Source organism: Nothobranchius furzeri, chromosome 8 (genome assembly GCF_043380555.1).
Source record: "Nothobranchius furzeri strain GRZ-AD chromosome 8, NfurGRZ-RIMD1, whole genome shotgun sequence".
Taxonomy (NCBI): Eukaryota; Metazoa; Chordata; class Actinopteri; order Cyprinodontiformes; family Nothobranchiidae; genus Nothobranchius; species Nothobranchius furzeri.
The window spans coordinates 60,897,626-60,917,854 of record NC_091748.1 but is presented as its reverse complement, the minus strand read 5'-3'; the positions used below and the strand labels follow the sequence as shown (position 1 = coordinate 60,917,854).

Genomic DNA, 20,229 nt, shown 5'->3' with positions numbered 1-20,229 from the left:
GAAATGGCTGAACAGATGACATGTTGATGTCGCTGAACAGTCACTACAGGGTCCCAAAGCCAGCCGGTGCAACCAAATGACGTCACTACCCAGAGTGCATTGCAACGCTAACAACAATGGCGACCTACGAGTTAAACTATTTTTGCACATTTTATAAAGATGAAGACACTCAGAAGTTTATTTTTTACACCATTTTAATATAACTTATACTAACATTTATCTTTTAAGAACCACTGAGTTTAGTAACCTGGGTTCCTTTTAAGAAAACTGAACATAACAACCTTCTGTAAGTGTAGGAGCTTTTGATTTAGTGTCAGTGACTTGGATATTGATTATGGAACTATTTATTATAGATTATGAAGCTCTTTTACTTAAGATAAAAACAGGATGAGAGTTGGCTATCCAGTTAGAGCCCCCCACAGCATTTGGCAGTTTCACTGGCTGAGAACAATAAAGCAGTGATGCACCACCAAGGAAATAAACTTAGTTTCATTGTTTTGCCATAAAAAAGTTGACCTTTTAATGGAAACTTGTATTTTAATATTTTTTTAGCAGATTCTAATATGTAATTTGGTGCATATTCTGATGTATTTAGGTAAAAGTGTTCTTCATGGTAACACTAAAGTGAGTGAAAATTAGTTTTGGCCAAAATAATCTCTTGAGGACCCCACAATTTGATGAAATAGTTATTAAGTGTTTTTATTTATTTATTTTTTGTTGTTGTCCTATTCTTTGGAAATATGATATCTGAAGTGTTTGCAGTATTTTGAACACTTTGACTTAATCACTGGCACCAATAGGTGGGGATATTGAAGTACAAAAAGCTGAGCGAGCCTCATCTCTCCCTCTACTTCTCTTAGAATTTGTCCTTTCTGGTATAATGTGAGCATTACTTAGAACCCTGTGCTGCACTAAGCCCTTATTTATTGAAGAATAAAGGCTGAATTATTGCAATACATTAAGAATATGAAAGATGATGAGTTTCGCTCGACCACTCAGTGGCAGGCGGCTCGCAAAATTAGATTTTCTCCTGCTTTTTTTCTCCGTGGTGTGACGCGGCAGGAAATTAAGTTATATCTACCCTCTGTAATTTATTTTTCTGTCGGCCCACTAAATGAAGTTATTGTTTATGTCTGAAGCCCTAGCTTGTTATAACAAAAACAAAATAAAAGTGCGTGCAGAGCTTAAGAAGGCAAGCTCCCCTCCAGTGTCAAATTAAATAGGCAGAGGGAAGTGGGCTGTGATTATCTGACACCTCAGCTCATCAATCATGCCGTCTTCTCCTCAGCTACTCCAGCTCTAGTAACTAACGTGGTTAACCCTGTCCTCATCACTCAGCCAGCTGTCAGCCTGTTAAAAGGGGCCCTCACATCGCCGGTCAGGCCACTAACAACTTCTCCCGGCTCTTTTGCGTTTGACTACAGTGATAAGCGGCTCAGCTCGGTGCTCATCTTCAGTAGAGCAGTCACTCAGTTGGCATCATGAACTCATGTGTGTTTTGTTCTAAGAAACACCTGATTTCATTCTAAACAAATGTCCTGCATCTATATAAATCATTCTTTGAGATAAGTGAGTTGTATATTTTTAGTCATTACGGGTAATTTGAGAAAATGAGTGATTTGGTTAAGTCAGGGCAAAATAAAGCACATGGTTCAAAGATGAGCTCCAGGAGCTATAATGTCCCCTCTGATGTCTCAGTGTCACAAACTGAACGTATTGAGCAGACAAGTCTGCACATCTTGATCTTGTCTGTTTGTGTGTGTGTGTGTGTGTGTGTGTGTGTGTTGTTCCTGCTCCTGCCTGCATGAACGGTGCCGGCCAGGCTGTGTGCATGCAACCAATTTAGCCCAAGTCAGCCTTAACTATGAGTGATGGTGATATAGGTCAGTTGAACTGCTCGTGCATAGTGGAAGATTGTTTAGAAGTGGCCCCCACACCGTCCCTGCACATGTACGTACGTACCCCCCCCCCCCCCCCCCCCCCGCACATGCAGACCTTCCAGCACACAGCTTTAAAAACAAAACAACTTTCCCTCCCATTTGCACCGCCACATGGATGTCCACAAACTAACCCAGCTCATTCTTTATCCCAGCTCACGATGGTCTGTGTACTATAAGACCTGAGGGCCGGTGACAGGAGACCAAAGCAAATGAATTAGAGTGGGGGTTGAAATGGAGCCATGTCTGCTCTGGTTAACCTGTGCATAGGTTACAGACCCTACCAGAGGAGCTGGTGCACTGTGCCACTCAGATAGGACAAAACTCATAATGTGCTCCAGACTCAAACCATTTCAAACATTTTTACGGTATTTTCTACTCCACAGAAGCAAACAAATCACATCTTTTAAAGCAGACTAGAGGCAATTGAGTTGATTTCATTAGTTGCTTAGAAGGTCATGTGAGCGCCATGACTCTGACCTTTTAACCTCTTTAGGCTACATATCTTTAATCTGAGATTTAAGGATCATTGTCTGCACAGTGAGGACATATTTCAATCTTCTCTCCCTATCGATGCATCCAGCGCTTGTGTAATTTATGGTTATTATCCATTAAGTGTTAAAATAAGAAGATTGGTAGGGCAAAGTTAAATTTGGGATGGGCAGAGTTAGCACATCAGAAATACGTCCCCAACTTTTTAGAGATGACTTCCAAAGGAATTATTGTAATGAAACATAAAATCTTGTTTGCCTCAATTTTAGGCTTCGACATGAATATAAGACAGCGCCAAAGTCATCAGTCTTGTTCATGGTCTCTGCTATGCTTCCATCCATCATTTTTTTTAATTATCATTTTTTTTTTGTCTTTATCATTCCATATTTTATTATGCGTCCATAATTTCACCCCCGAGGATTAATAAAGTCTCTCTCGATGCAGGATCTCGCTTATCCGTAACTGCGAGAAGCTACCAGCCCAGGAGCACTTTATTGTTCAGGAGTACCTGGACAAGCCGTTCCTGATGGAGGGCTACAAGTTTGACCTGCGTATCTACATTCTGGTCACTTCCTGCGACCCACTTCGCATTTTCCTGTACAACGACGGCCTTGTTCGCATGGGCACAGAGAAGTACCACGCGCCCAGTGAGGCCAACCTGGTGAGTCACTGATGATGGCACATTTTAGATGAATGCTGGAGCCTTTGTTTCTAAAGTAACAACAGCCCATTAATCCCTCTTTGTGCCAATATGTTGGTATACATCAGAGTAAAATCACAGGTATAAAGCTGTTATTGCTTTCAGTTGCATCTATTGCTCAGTGGGGTTTTATAGGAGACAGAAATGCTGAAAAACAACTACTGGGAAAGATTCATCTACAAATGATCACAAGACATAGATTTACTTTCACACACAGTCAGCAGAGCACAATTGCAAGCAGCGTCAGTTTAGGGCCAATATTGTTCCTCCCACACACACACATTCGGTGTGCACACACACTGTACACACAAAACTGAGTGAAAATATCCACACACCAGATGTATCTCGTGATATCAAACCATCCATATTTGCCTTGAGGTTCTGCACCTGCTGAGGCACAAACTGTTGCAGATAAGGGGATGTACACACACAGCTTCTTATCAAGCATGATGTGTGCTAAAATATTTCAAACACACACACACACACACACACACACACACACACACACACACACACACACACACACACACACACACACACACACACACACACACACGGAAATACGCGGTGGACTATTTCTGAGACAAAAGTAGTTTAACTGAATGTGTCCTACATGCTGATGAATGTTAAGTTCCTGACAGAGTGATCCCCAGACAGCCATCAGGTGCTGCAGGAGTTTGCAAACATAAGTTGGTCAAAGGACAAGGAGGCATTGACTTCAAATGTTATTTAGTGAATAGTTACTGTCAAACATTCAGTGATGTATCTGAGCTAGTTCTTCACTAGGCTGTGATGTTAGGGGCTATGTGAGGACTCACAATCGTAAGAAATTACAACTTTCCAGTTTGAACCACACAGATTTGTGTGATTTTTACATGTTGGCAGGTCAAATGAGGCATTTATCGTTGGTGCAAACAAACTGTGACAATTTCTTTTTCTCAATTTACCTGCATTTCATTAGCATTTGGGTCACCATCACTTGTTTTCCCAAAGCTGTTGCACATTTCCTGCACTTTCTGACCCACTGGAACAAAATTCAAAAGGTTCCAAAAGCCAGAAACATCTCTGTGACAAGTTTCAAAGGAAATCTGTCATGCATGTTTTCTGAACATATTCATGCTTCCATAAAGCTAGCCCCCTGCCATTTGTGTGAAAAAAGGCAAGTTGCAGCCTCGTGCATTTACTGGGTTGGACACCATAGATTTCTCTCTTGTTTAATGATTTTGGTCCTTACTTATTAAAAAGAATGTTTAAAAAAATATATAAATACTGATTAGCAATCTAATTTTTTGCAGCAGTTTTTTAGATGGTCTTTGTCAAGCAATCTATTTATTGTTGGTATTTTGGTTTGGCAGAGCAGATGTTGCCTTTGGCTATAAAAGCTAACCGACCTTCACCAGTTTCTAATCTGTTTATCACTCATGTGTTAATTGACAAAATAATTTCAAATAAATCAAAATTAAAGTAGTATTTGCTGGCAAAATTTTATTTTTTTAAAACTGCTTTTAAGGTTTTGGGTTCAGACATAACCTGTGCCTTGTCATTGACTCAGGATGCTACCAGCTGCTATCACCAGAAGAAAAGAGAGAGTTCAGGATTTTGCAGAGCTCTGACTTTTAAAAAAAATCTTTTTGGTTGCAAACATGCCATGACAGTGGGGCATGGATTCCCCTTCACAAACAACCAACCACCCTAGAGGCAAACCAGTCTGACTTTTAAAGCTACCATTAAGAATTGGGCAGGGACAACAGTCAGCGTGAAATCCTTGAAATTAAAACAATCTATTTATATATTTACATCCTAACTTAACTCAAAAGAACAAAAACAACAACTGCACTTAAATAAATACAGGTTAACGTCCTCTCCCCTCCCTCTCTCTTTAGTCAGTTGGCTTCTCCCTCAGTAGAGCTGATTAAGCACACCAGGAAATGATCAGGTCTGCCTCTGGGCGCGCTTCCATGGCAACACTTAAACAATTGACCTCAGAAGGAAAGGAGTGATGATCACCACTAAATCAACTTTAACTTAAAGTAATTTATAGATTACCAAGCTTCATTTGACTCAAAATACACCCAAAAAATATAGGATTAAACAGAAACAGAAGACATGATTTTTAGTGAGGGCATAAATCCCCCACACTGCTGCTCTGCCTTTAATGATCGGTGGAACAATGTGATGCTGAATAATGAATGAATTGTGCTTTTTTTTTTTGTCAAATTATTGTTACAAACTGGAGAAAGCAAGGTTAAATTCCTTGTTAGCTTTAAAAAAATGAATAAAAATGTACTTTACAAATCCAGAAACAAGAATTCCCTCTACTACAAGTAGGATTCCAGATTTAATTTAGTCAAATTTTGTAAAAAGAAATTTGTTGCTTCTAAAATAGACTTCTGATTCAGCCTGGTCAAACCGTCTGGTGTTTTCTCCCCAGTATAAGCGAGACTGATAAATCTGTATTAATTAAATCTTGTTCAACACATTTAGCGTCTTGTTCCTCATTCCGTCCCAGTGAAGATGATTTGGCTCACCCATAAAACCCTTTTTGGGCCTGTTTGTCTCCTCAGAGCCAGCTCTACATGCATCTGACAAACTACTCAGTTAACAAACACAATGAGAACTTTGAGCGAGACGAGACGGTGGACAAAGGCAGCAAGAGGTCCATCAGCTGGTTCACGGAGTTCCTCCGCACTAGTGACTACGACGTGGCCAAGTTCTGGGGAGACATCTCGGTACGTGTCATCCACAGACACACATCTGTGCCGCTTTCGATGTGTGCTCTCACAAAAAGAGATATTCATTACGATACGAAAATCCGCTCCACAAATGCAAGCAGTATTTTTCCAAATGTCACCCTTTATACACACAAGTTGTTCATACACACTAGAGACAATACACTAGCGGACCAGTTAGGAATTTAGATATGATTTGTTATGACAGTGATTCAGGAAGTTTGTGTAAATCCAGCAACAGCTCAGAAGAAACAACATTCCTGGAGGGTGAGCTGTTTCTTTCTAGATCTACTCTGAGCTCATCCCCCCCTCCCCCCAAAAAGCTCCATCTCTCCCTGTCATGGGCCTTTTTGTCTGAGTTGTTCCTTTTCTGTTTCAGCCAACTCTTCAGAGTTCTGTTCTTGTTTTCTCCATCTTATCCACCTTTGCTTTGACTCGCCGTCCTCATTCACGTGTTGCTCCTCGGTGCTTTGTCTCTGCTCTAATGCTGACTGCTGAACTGCACACGCATTTAAAATAAAATCTCTTTTCACAAGACAAATTAGAATAATTATTTTTTTTATTTACTTTAGGGTTTTTGTTTGGTGGTTTTCCTGCTGGGCTAAGTTGCCATTTAAGCTGTCATTCCTTACATCTCCCTGTTTCTCTCAGATCTTTTGGAGCTCTACTGACCCTTGAGTGTCACCTTTTGACTGAACCAGAGCGTCCAGGCCCGTCTCTCAACAGTTCTTTTTCTCTACACTTTCCTGTGAAGCAGCACTTTGCTGTTTGTTTCACGCTAACTTTTATTTTAACTTCCCTCAATCTCCTATTCAACATGCATTAGCTGACAGTGGTCAGAGCCAGAGAATCGTAGTTTGTTTGCCAGAGGACTGCGGAGGGACTTAGAATATGCATTTTTTTATGATGAATACTGACATCTCTTTCATGTGGATCTGGGTATTGATGTGCTGAATTTAGCCAAGATCTGAGCAGCAAAACTGCAACTTTTCAATTATTATTATTTTTATTTATTTGCTATGCACACAGTAACACAGAGGCACAAACTCTTGCAGTTTAGGGTTTTGCCAAAGTTTACAGACATGGCTTATTGCAGCAGGATGCAGCTGCTCTAATAAACCCATCATTACAGGGTATCCGCGGGTTCTTAAAAAGTCTTAAATTTGCTTTTCCAAATTTAAGGCCTTGAAAATCCTTCAAAATGACAAATAATCCTTAAATCCAGTTTCCAAAGGTCTTAAATTACCAAAGACCCAATAAACAAGATTATTTTATTTCTATAACAATTTTCGTGAATTTCTAGTTGGTGTTCAGCATTTTTTGTGTACGATGTTGGCGTAAGCGGAACCGTACACATTCAGTTGGTTGTGAAAGGGGGCTATTTTTAGATGAGCACATTAGCTGGTTAAGCTAGTGGGAGCTTGCGCCATGGGGAAGTGCAAGTTTAATGGTAACTGGATGGCTAATCCCACGTTCACGACGTGGTTAGCACCGTTTCCAGGCAATAGCTGGAAATTATAGCCTAAATTTAATTTTAGAAATAGCTTAAATTTGGTCAAAGTGGCCTTAAAAAAGGTCTTAAAAAGTCTTAAATTTGGCTCCCTTAAACCTGCAGATACCCTGCATTAGCTTCTAGTTTAAGGTGTGATCTGTTATGTGCCATCTAAAATAAAAGCTTACCAAACAACAGGGGTCTCGTGCACGCCCCCAACAAGGTAAAAATGGCCTCGGTCAGAATGTTTGCTTGTCGAGGTGTGCATGCTGGCTCCATTGAAGAGGAGCGCTTTTTATAAGACTGTAATGTAGAGGGATACAATAATTCATCAACGTTTGTAACGTTAGAGGACAGCAGGAGCTCAGGAGGTAGAGAGGGTTGTCCAGCAATCGGAAGGTTGCAGGTTTGATCCCGGCTCTGACCAGAGAATGCTGCTGTTGTGTCCTTAACCCACTTTGCCTGCTGGTGGTGGTCGGAGGGACTGGTGGCGCCAGTGTTCAGCAGCTGCAGCTACATCGTAGCTCATCCCCACCAGCGCGTGAATGGGTGGATGACCGATTGTGTTATGAAGTGCCTTGGGGGGTTGTAGAGCCCTAAGAAGGCTCTATACAAATACAGGCCATTTACCCTTGTGCTAAAGGTAATAAAATCACCATCATTGCAGTTGTTGCTACATCTATAAACACAAGTAACTTCCTGTTAGCAGCTAACGAGAGGTAATTACTCACAGAGGCGACTGCCCCCTTTCATTTTCCCCCACAGTGCGCTGCTTTTTAAGGTGTTCATGCATCACCGTTGTGCTGAAAGGAGAGTAGTACTTAGCAGAATTTGCTTGTACGTGCTTCTCTTTTATTTTAGTAAAAATGTTCCCAAACCTTTGAGCTACATTCCCGGTGACGAGACTGCTCACCTGGATGGCCTACTGCGCATGTGCCTCTAGCAGAAAGCAGCAGAAGGCAAGATGAAAAGAAAACATGTTTTTATTTGACATATTTAGTAAAACTTTTACTTTTCTGCAACAACCAACATTTTAAAACATTTTCTTTATACAAAGCATCAAGACAAGGCTTAAAAAAAGAAAATAGTCTCAGAATTTGATTTATTATTCATCTTCATCCCACAGCACAAGATAACTTCAGACGATTTGGGTGTTTTTGTGTGTAAGGTCACAATGATTGATGACAATAAGTTGGTGGAGGAGGCAAATGTCGTCCGACGTTCCCTAATGAGAGTGTAAGAGGACTTCTGCTACCTAAAATAAATTTTCCGACTGATAATGATATTCAAAACAAACGAAAAGAAAAAGATTTAGAGATTCACTGAAGCTCAGAAATAAAACACACCTAGAAACTAGAATTGCTAAACAGCAGTCAGTGCCGGCAGCTCTCGATGAGTAAAGGTGATGCGAGCAAGGACAAAGGAGACGCACACATACACACACATGGACACACGCACGCAAAGAGAATCACTGGCGAGGACTTTGGACATAGACATGGTAGGGGGACCAGGTGATGGGGGCTGAGTAGCCTGTGGGTCAGACAGTAGATGGCTTGACATAGGTAGAGGTGTGTGAGCAAAGGAGTGGGGGGTGCAGCCTTATCAGGCATGGGCCAGACCACCTTTACCCCTCCCATGCACCCAGCAGTCAAACTGAACTGGGCAAAACTGCAGCCCTGCAGCCCAGCGTGGTGCTTGTCTGGTAAAGGGAAGCTCTGTGCAAAGAATCTGTGTGTGTGTGTGTGTGTGTGTGTGTGTGTCTCAGACTGAGCATTGCCACATTTGCGCAGTGGTGTAGTCTAGTTTGGTAGCAGCCAGCAAACATTCATGCAAACACAGATGCACGCAGGTTGGGCGCCACGAGCAACACAGATGGAACGCCACCAACACGGGTGAAAGTCTGTGCTTGAAGGAAATTGGGAGCACTCCGCTCCAGTAATGGTTTGTGGTTCTCAACTGGTGGTAAACAGACAGTCACTAAAAAGAGTTGTGGATTGATATTGACTTTGGATTAATTGGATGCCTCTCTTTGTGGAGACTGTGTTCTGTGTACTTATTGTCCTACTCCTAAATCTGAAGTCATCGTTGTTTGTTCACAGGAACAAAAATGATGAATAAAAACCTTTATCAGCAGCTAGACAGCAGTCAGACCCAGTGGTTCCACTGTGTCAAATAAAATAATGAGCTGGTTAAATGATATAAATGTAGTTAAAAATATGTTTACACACTTACATATCCAAATATAATTGTTTTGTGCCTGTCTTCTGCCAGGAATTGGTGGTGAAAACGCTGATCGTGGCTGAGCCTCATGTGCTGCACGCCTACCGCATGTGCCGCCCTGGACAGCCACCAGGGAGCGACAGTGTCTGCTTTGAGGTCTTGGGCTTTGACATCATCCTGGACCGTAAACTCAAGCCCTGGCTGCTGGAGGTACACGTCTGGATGTCTATGTTTGAGCACATTTCCTGGAGTTTCATGTTTTGTTTTTTTAACTTAATTTTCACCCACGGGTATCTAAAATAAATCTATTATCTTTTGAAAAGCGTTCTACACAACACCTATCTTATAAAATATGAAATTTTCATTTTAAAGCATTTTTAATCAATCTTTATTCATTTTTTAATATAAGCTTAATGCAGTCCCACCTGTTTCTATGGAAGTCACAGCAGCTCCTCCACCAAACTACCGTGCCACAAGCAGTACTGAAACACAGAAGAGACCGTAAACACACACACACTTTACTTAAACACTCTTGTCCCCGTACACAGCACCCACAACGTATCTAACATCTAATTATGATTCTTCAAATACGTGAGAGATATCCTTGTAAAATGAAAGCAATACACACAATTACATGTGCATTCAAATATACCCAAACATAAAAACATATAAAAATGCATGTTTACACTGGAGCATAAAGCAGACATAACTCGTGTATCCAGGATGCGAGAATATAGGTCAGGGTTGCAGGTCGACCAACAAGAGCAGCTCCTCGTTTCTTCAGCGCTTGTCTCTCAAGTGTCAGTGTGTTTGGAGACGGATGGAAGTCCACTCCAGGATTTCTGTCTCGTTTTTCTGATGTCATCCAGTCAGTTAAAATGTGACCTAAATCCTTTAACCAAAAGTGGCTACACCCCTCCCTCCCTCCCTCCCTCCCCCCTTCCACCCTTTCCACAAATTGACTCAAAAATGGGAAAAGCTGCAGGAAAAAAAGAACTAGTTTGTTTTTCCTCATCATGCCATCCTGAAATAACATCTTTTAAAAGTCTAATTTGGGTTTAAAGTAACATTATGTTTGAAATTTGTTTTGTTCAGCTTCAAAATGTTTCCAGGTGTTTGTAGAATTACCGTAGACTTTTTTTAAATATTAAAGCTTCTTTCTTGCAGAGAAGCTGCGGCTTAAATCAAAACCAAAGTACAAGAAAAAAGACTGCTCGTTCCGACTGCAAGTGCACCACGACTGTGTGTGTGCGTGCGTGCGTGTGTGCGTGTGTGTGTGTGTGTGTGTGTGTGTGTGACACTAGCAAACAGCCGTGAATGCAGTTGTTCCACTCCAGCAGTAATGATCCCCCTGTGCTACCAGCAGCTCTCTATAACGCTCATCAATTAACATCCCATGTACACACACACACACACACACACACACACACACACACACACACACACACACACACACACACACACACACACACACACACACACACACACACACACACACACACACACACATACACATACACACATTTAACCCCACTTCTCTTTCACGCAACATTTGCAGCGACAATCATTCATTTCCAAAAATTCAGCTGTTTAGCCAGGACATAGTAGAGACCACCTCTACTGTGCTTGTGTACACCGTCAAGCCTCAAAATTACGTCATTATCACTTTTCTGGACTTGTTAGTGTTTTTATTCTGCAGGGAGGCCAAACTGAGGAAGGCCCAAAGGCTAGCTGGCACTACTGGTGTCCTGTGGCAAACCCTCAGGTCCAAATAACATGTTTTAGCTGATTTCACTACATTTAGCGATAAACTGCATCTATTTCACCCTATTTCACCATTTTTCTTACCTCTGAGTTAAAAAGTGTCTCACAAACTGAAACCCGATGTGGGCTTCATAGGTTTGTTTTGAGTTTGTGGACTTTTCCTTATTGGTGTCACACTGAATTACGCCTGCCACGCCTCGTTGGGGTCTTTACCCAGACAGTTGTTCCGGCAGTGTTCTCTTTTACTCTTTAAAACGTCAAAGCTGGTTGTTGAACATGCAAACTCGCAGCCAGGAAATGAAAGTTCAACCTGTGTAGACTCAAAGTCAGTCGGATACCTGAAAGCTAGATGGTATCGCGTTTAGGAAACTGTCATATGATATTAGTTCTGTCCTTTGGATTTGTATTTTTGTCAGCCACCCTGTGAGTGTATGTAGAAGGATGGGGTGGGGAACAAAAACACCACCGCCTTTCAATTATGCCTTCATAAAATAGCCACAGTTTTTATTTGATCTTATTTTCTTTACAAACATTTTCATATTTTCTTTTTCAAAACTTGTGTAATTAGTGGACATGCTTGCTTTAAGCTTGTTACGGCACAAAAGCCCCTCTGTGGAAGAGATAAAACACCAGCTCCTTTTAAGGTGGACTATCACAAAGAGGAATCAGTGAAAATGTGCTGTTACAGAATACACTCATAAAAGAGGAAACAAGCCCCAGAGCAGCACACACCTGCTAAGTGCCTTGTCACCTGGGGTAAAAACACAGGAGACAAGAGCGATGGGTCTCAAACCGAGGGGAGGCATCAAACAGACGCGTTGTTCTCAAAACAAATGTCGAAAGAGGAGAAGAGAAGTGGGAAAGGAGAGCGAGAAGCGCAGGCTTTTGTGTGATCCTTATCTTAATTCAGATGAGTTTTCGACACAAGTTTTACCTTCTATTGACATTCAAAACATCAGCATTACGCGCACACACACACACACGCACGAACGCATGCACGCACACACACACACACGCACGAACGCACGCACGCACACACACACACACACACACACTTGCTTGAGTAGCGTAACTCGAGACATTCACTTTCATTAAACAGGCCCAGACAGCATCTGTGTCTCGTATAGGGAAGGCGTTTCATTGAGCCATGATCTTCACCACACACACACACACACACACACACACACACACACACACACACACACACACACACACACACACACACACACACACACACACACACACACACACACACACACACACACACACACACACACAATCTGCTCAGACTGTACTTTCTTTTGTCAGAATCTAGGCTTTTCCTTTGAAGGTGATTCATTGAGTATTTTCCTTTCTGTCTTGTAAAGGCAAAATTAATAATAAAGCAGAAGCAACATAACCAATGCACATTTATTGAGATCGGCCCAGGACTGGCATCATGACAGGCTCCTCTTATGAATTCATCATTGTGGTGTCTGAAAATGGTGAATTTCTGGGTGTGTGGGTCAAACATAACAGCATAGTGAGCCATGAGGAGTGCATTCCAGGATCCATGTGCTGTAAGCCAGCATGACAAGAGGTGTCAACGTCGGTGGAGAAAGAAATACTGTTAGAAGTTTAAAGGAGGCTAGGAGAGAATGGAACACACACACACACACACACACACACACACACACACACACACACACACACACACACACACACACACACACACACACACACACACACACACACAACACAAACACAAACACACACACATGCACAAACATGCACACACACCAAAGAGCAAACCAAGCAAACAAAATCCAACAAAGGGCTGTATTTATTGTCCTCATGAGGTTCTTATGGCTAGCCATGATCCCCACTGCAAGTACCAGTGGATTGACGACCATCCTCATTATAAGCTCTGGCTCACTTCATTCTGTCCTCATATAAAACATAAAAACTCCAGCTGGTCAACTCTAAACAAGGAGCAAGTGTCTGTAATGAGCACAAATAATTAGAAATTTGCCCACTCTGCGTAAAGCCATCTCTAACTGGCTCCCACCTGCTTAGCCTGCTTGTTAGGGCTACACCAAGCTTGTGGGAGGTCACATATATGTGTGTGTTAATGCATGTATGTAAGTCTCAATTTGACTTATGTTGTGTGTGTGTGTGTGTGTGTGTGTGTGTGTGTGTGTGTGTGCGCGCGCCCGCACAATAAACACACACCATTGGAAAATTTACTCTGGATATTTCAGTGTTTCATATTAACGTGTCAGCTCCCTGCTTGCGTGTGTGTTGACGCCTAGTCTTCGTCTATCTGGGAATAGCCCACCGTAATGTGTGCATGTGTGTGTGTGTGTGTGTGTGTGTGTGTGTGTGTGGTTTGCTTTGTTGGCAATCCTCCAGCCCATCTTTTAATCAGCTCTGAGAGGCAGGGAGAACTTTTCCTTAAAACACACACAGAAGAAAAGGAATGAAGAGAGGAGGCAGAAAACATGTTTCCCAACTTTTATGGTGTTTGGGAAGAAGATGCCATCACACACTGGCCAAAGGGCAGCTTGAATACAGATGACAACTTAACAACTTAACGACCATTCATTCGTTCGTCTCCTGTGCGTTTTCTTCCAGCCTTGCTCCCCTTTCAGCACATCTTTGTGGAGTGATTGGCAGCTAATGAGGTGGGCATGGTTAGGCCAACTGTGGCACGGGTGTGTTTGTGCCCCTGGCTTTTTTTGTTTGTGTGTGTGCTTTAGCAGGCTTTGTGGCAACAGACTACAGCTGGACTGCTACCCTAGGGGCAGCGATTCTTCACCCTTTGCTGCAACTTTCCCCTCTCTCTGCGCTCTGTGCCCGATTGTTTCAAGATGAGTTTGGTTCGCCTGTCTATTCCTTATGGCCAACATAATCCAGACTTCCTCTCCTGTTGAGTGGGAGTGTGTGTTTATGTGTGTGTGCGATTGTGGTGGAGGAGGTATTTGTGGAAAGAAATCTGCGGTGGCATCTGTAAACAGATGCCACGACAACACACACACACACACACACACACACACACACACACACACACACACACACACACACACACACACACACACACACACACACACACACCCACACACACACACACACACACACACACACACACACACACACACACACACACACACACACACACACACACACACACACACACACACACACACACACACACACAGAAACAGAAGCATGAATGGTTTAAACTCTTTTTCTGTCTCCAGACGCGGCACATGAGCTTCAGCAGCACAAAGTGCTGTTAGCGTCTCGTGTGGAATAAATAGTGCCTCACATTTTTTGTGAGCTCTCAGTGAATTTTCTGTTTCATCTTGAGAATTGGAGATAAAATTTTTATGTTTGAGCTTTTCATAAAAGTGTAAAGAGTAGCCTTTTAAAGCTTCTCCAACTGTTTTGGGAGGAGTTTTAGAGGAAGAATCTAAAAGTTGGCCATGCTTTTCACGTATGTAATCGGGACATTTGAGGACTTTCTAAGCCCTAGAACAGCTTAGCCAAACATCAACAGGTATTCTAAGGGAATAAAGAGAAATTTATATACTGCTTGTACTCTTCAAATAATTTTCTACTTTACTTCCCTTTTTAAATCTTCTATTGTTAAAATAATTTCAAATATATCATAAAATGCTACCGAACCGTCTACAGGTGGTTCAAAATGGCTGTGCTCGGCTTCTGACCAAGTCCTCCAAATACACCCACATCACCCCGCTTCTCCTCCAGCTTCACTGACTGCCAGTCAACTTCAGGGTTCATTTCAACTTCCTGGTTCTGGTCTATAGGGCCTTACATGGACAAGCGCCATCATACATTGGTGATCTTCTTAGTCCCTACACCCCCAGCAGGTCCCTGAGGTCCAGTGATCAAAGCCTACTGGTTGTGCAGCACCAGGCTAAAGGTAAAAGGTGACAGATCATTTGCTGCTGTGGCCCCAGACTCTGGAACTCTCTCCCCCTGAGCCTGAGATCAGTGGACTCAGTGGTCTCCTTTAAAAAGCAGCTGAAGACTCACCTGTTCAAGCTGGCTTTTGTATGACCTTCTTCACCACTCTCTCTTTATTCTGCTCTCCCCACCTATTCCACCTTACTCAGGATCCACTGATTTCCCTCTTTCATATTTACTCTCTCTCTTTCTTTGCATTTTTTAATCACAATTGTCTATTTTTTGCTAATTTTAAATATATTTTTAAACATTTTCTAAATTCTTTTTTATATTTTTACATGTTTTGTTTTTGTGAAGTGCCTCGTGATTTTTATCTTGAGAGGCGCTATAGAAATGATATTTTCTTCTTCTTCTATTTTTCCGAGTCACAGTTGCATAATACCACCTTGCACTCTCCTCCCACCTTTAAGAAATCCGTTGCACTTTGCAGGATTCCTTCTTTTTTTGTTGTACATGAATAGTGTCCTTTTCTTTGAGGCAGCGTCCTTCTTTTTGTGAACCCTAGGTGGCAGTATTGACCTGTAAGCAGCTCTCTGGCTTTTGTGAGCTTTATTAAAGAATAATTAGAATGATGTATGGGACTGTCTGTCTCTATCCACATCCATCCCCCCAAACATGACTATTTCATAGAATAAGTATCAAATTAGGAGAGCAGAGGGTTTGCATGCGGGGCAGTTGAGAACAAACTAACATTTATTCATCCATCATCAGACGTGTGTGTGTGTGTGTGTGTGTGTGTGTGTGTGTGTGTGTGTGTGTGTGTGTGTGTGTGTGTGTGTGAGAGAGATTGAGAGTTAGGGTATAAATTGCATGTTTATTGGGTGGCATATAGAAACGTACAGGATGTAGATGTGAGATTCTTGCATGTTTGAGTGACACCTTTAGGATCCAGACATTCCTCGTCTAAAGTTGTATTTGTGTGCGTCCACTTCATCATATACATTTAAACCTCATTCTGAGCACCCTTTGTTTCTGATTATGTTTCTGCAAAGCCTCAAAAAGTGACTCTTCCTGCGTCTCTGGCCGGCTAATCTGACTTGTGGCTAAGCGGAGTGTCAGCCTCACTCCGTTCTTGTGCACCAGCGGCTCAACGCGCTCAGCTCAAGTTTCCCCGTGTCCGAGTGGACCACATGAAACGCCACAAAATGAACAGAACAGTGATTGATAAGACGGCTGAAACAAGAGAGCGACTAAACAGGGCGTCTAGCTGTCTGTCTTTCTGTCGCTCTGCTACTCATGCTTGGTTTCTCTCTCTCCCTTTCTCCCTCCCTTTCTCATTCCACCATTGTGCGGCAACAAACACTCCATTCTGACAGCGGCTGAACTGTGCCGATACCCTTGAGTGTGCGGGGCAAAATGGGAGGCTTGTCAAAGCAGTGGTTGTTTACCCTCTGCCAGGAATAATAAGAAGGGGTTGTTTTTCTGCGCCGATTAATCACCAGCAGCCCTCGCGTGTGTTTTAGGGAGGGTTCCAGATGCAAAATAAATGTCAATTTGGGGGAGCAATTTGTTGTGGAAATAAGGCCGCTGATTGTTGTTGTTCCAGGGTTTTTGTTACATTCAACTTTTTGTGGCACGGGAGAAGCCACAGGTATGCACCTGTTGATGACAACTACCTGATTATTTCCTTTTTTATTAGTGTTATGATTGTAATGATAGCTCTGAATGGTTGGATAGTGGAAGTAGGAGGAGGAAGGAAGTAAATTAGTTTCTGTCTGTGAAAATTTGTTTACATCAGTCTTGTTGGCGGGGTCTGATTGAACTGTTTGGCTATTGTTTACTTACCAACTACCCGTAGGCATAGCAGTTAATCCTCCGATTCTCCAAGGGGCCAAATGACATTAGACAAACCCTGCATCCATACCAGAGGATTTTTCACTTGGAAATTAATAGACTACATCAAATAGAAAAGGCCATTTAAAGCTGCTGCTTGCTCCCCGTCTGTTTTCTGTTTGTACTTCCACTGCAGACACACTCATCGACAGTTTAATCCACACGGACAGTTGAAGTAAATCTAAAGAGGCTCCACTCTGACAAACTTTATGTCACAGCTGCCTTTAGAAACAGTCGATTTGTGCTTTGGGTGAAAAATGTCTCGATCTGGTATCAGGTGTAGGCTTGAGTGAGGAGTTTTTTGATTGGAGGATATCAGAGTACTTATCAACTTTCATCTCTGTTGTTTTTCATCAGCTGCAAAGGTAACGTTGGGTGTAAGGTAATAGCACACAGCTTTTAACATATCAATACAGACATGCATTACCAAGGCTATTTCCAAACCACTGGGGCTAATTTTATATCTCGCTGATAACTTAAAAAGACGATTTTTTTTCCTCTTGTGCCGCATCTCACCAGTATCACTGTATCAATGACAGAGGGTTAGACAGGTGACATCGTGTTCCAGCGTAAGTTCGCTGCTGCTTTCAGTGTCACCGCGACTCCAAATTCAACATTTAGCCTCATTGCAAGGCGTTTTTCTTCTAGCTTTATACACATATTCAAAATATTATTATTTTCCTTTCTGTTTGAGACGTCCTAGATGAATTGATGATAATGAGTTTATATTAACATAATATACATGAGTTTCAAACTGTAATTTTTAATGTTCTTTATTTAAAAAATGGTTGAAAAGTCATGCTGCAGTGTTCTGGTAAGATGTTTTCATTATCAAACCATTATTGATCTCTATAAAATGAACATAACTTGATTAAAACTTTTGTTTTTCTTGCATCTCCATCTTTTTTCCTTTTATGTTTTTTTTGTCCAACTCACACTGTGATGCTAGTGTGTTCAGCTGGATAATCAGATGGGGATGAATGTAGTTTGTGGGAAAAAAAATCACAAACTCATATCTGACGGAGTGATATTTTGCCTGTACTGATGCAGTACTGAGCCAGATTAAAGAATGAGTAAAACGAATGTTTTAATCTTTTCAACTGACATTTTTATTGAATGTGTCATGCGTCTTAAAGCGACCAAGGGCTTGTTTTAAACCCCTGTCAGAGTCACGTAAGGAAATCGGGGGGGGGGGGGGGGGGGGGGGGGGGGGGGTTCATTAGGAACAGACTGGTCCAACTTCCTCTGCCAGGGAGGAAAAGGAGAGCACAGATTTGCAGAGAGAGAAATGAAGAGAGGTAACAACCAGAGAATCGAGGCAATAGCAAACGGAGCAGGCGAGAGTGGGAGTTCAGCGGTGACCGGTCAGAAATAGGCAAAAATACAGGGAGAAAATAGAGCGGGAACAGAAATGGGGTAGGAGAAGGGAAAGAGTGCAGTGGGCAGGGGAGTGGAAGGAGAGAGACAAAAACTGAAGAGCAGAAAGAGAGAGAGCGTATGCTGCGGTGCCAGTTTATTCTGTGACAGCTTGACACCACAAATCAAACTAAGAAATGAAGACAAGTAACGAGACAACCGTCACCAGGATCACTGCCAGTATTGCCTGTTACCTATTGGCTGCGGCACTCTAAAGCGGCACTCTTCATTGTGGCTGTCAAGCTGTGGAGTGCTCTAAATGAAAACAGACCTCTTCCCTTCTGTTTTCCTCTCTTTTGTAGCAGAGGTAAGGCACGGTAGGTCGAAGTGGAACTCTGTCCTCAACACACACAGGGACGTATTGTATATTTCTTTCTATTGAGTGAAAGAGTTGGATAGCGTCTCTGTTCCTATTTCCCTCTTTGCACTGGAAGACATTCACACCCACCTTCTGATAAATGGCTGCTGTACACAAAAAACACACATGTGGGTTCACACACACACACCCTCTAAGACTCACCCATACAAACTCGCTTCATATTGGGAAGGATTTAGTTGCTCACCTGTGGCTGCGATAGCCCAACTGTCTCAGAAATTGGCTGTAGTTGGATGCCGCGCAGATATCTTTATTTTATAGAAAAGAAAGATGAGAAGCACCCTTTCATTAACGTATCCTCCTGAGTATTTGTAGTTGGGTTTGGATGTATAGAGGAGCCTTATTTAGTAGACTTTACTCTTTATAGGCAACGATTTGCAAAAACATTTGCACTCTTGTTCCCACAGTGTTTAAAGGTCGTCGGATTGTGGTGTGAATATAATCTGTTAATGTGACTCTCAAATGTGCCACACAGCAGTGAGCATGTTGGTGTTAGAGGTAGCGATGGCAACTTCAAAGGTAACGGAGAGCAGGGTGGACTGCGAATGCCTCCAGCAGCCCGTACACATATCGGTAAAAGGAATTAAAATGATAATAAAAAAAAGGAAATTGGTACTCATTTTCCAAAAGAAATCATTTAGCTTTTAAATGACTTTGTGTCACACACCAGTCTGTTTTCTTATCTGTCTCTTTCACCGGGGTTTACTCGCATTCCTGATTCCCAAAAGCCCTGATTAGTCCAGTGTGGCTAAGCTACTGGAATATGTGATTAGCTGTTTTGCTACTTGTTTTAATAAAGAAAGATAACAGAGAAATTGGACAAAATATTATTTTTTGGTCTGAGTACAGATTGAAGGATATCAAGGAGGTTGAATTTCAAGTTTGACAAAAAATTTGCAGTAATTTAAAACTTTAAAATACGTTATTTTGTTATCTCATAAAGTAATTGTTAGATCTTATTAAAATGATAGGTAAGACTTTACAATAAGGGTCCCTTTATTAATGTTAGTGCATTATTAAGCATTAATTTAAAAAAAGGATCCCTTTATTACCCTTACTGTTATTGTTAACTATTAAGTGTCCATACAGTTAGGGCAAAGACCTGAAGGGTGGGTGGGGATGTGTTTGCTTAGTAATGCATTACTTAATATGGTTAAGCAGTTTTTAATTCTTTATTAATCGGAAAGTAGCAGGTTCGAGCCCCGCTCAGTCTGTCGCTGTCGTTGTGTCCTTGGGCAAGACACTTAACCCACGTTGCCTGCTGGTGGTGGTCGGAGGGACCGGTGGCGCCAGTGCTCGGC

At 42.0% G+C, this 20,229-nt stretch overlaps 1 protein-coding gene across 6 annotated transcripts in view; it reads left to right on the top strand.

The window, feature by feature from the left end:
- The window catches only part of ttll7 (tubulin tyrosine ligase-like family, member 7), a 96,187-nt gene that overhangs the window by 22,311 nt on the left and 53,647 nt on the right, over positions 1-20,229 (top strand). For all 6 annotated transcript variants that reach the window (XM_070553940.1, XM_070553942.1, XM_070553939.1 and 3 more), the window contains exons 7-9: positions 2,874-3,090; positions 5,694-5,858; positions 9,622-9,780. In XM_070553940.1, the coding sequence (XP_070410041.1) occupies positions 2,874-3,090; positions 5,694-5,858; positions 9,622-9,780 (541 nt within the window). The remainder of the gene's footprint in view (positions 1-2,873; positions 3,091-5,693; positions 5,859-9,621; positions 9,781-20,229) is intronic.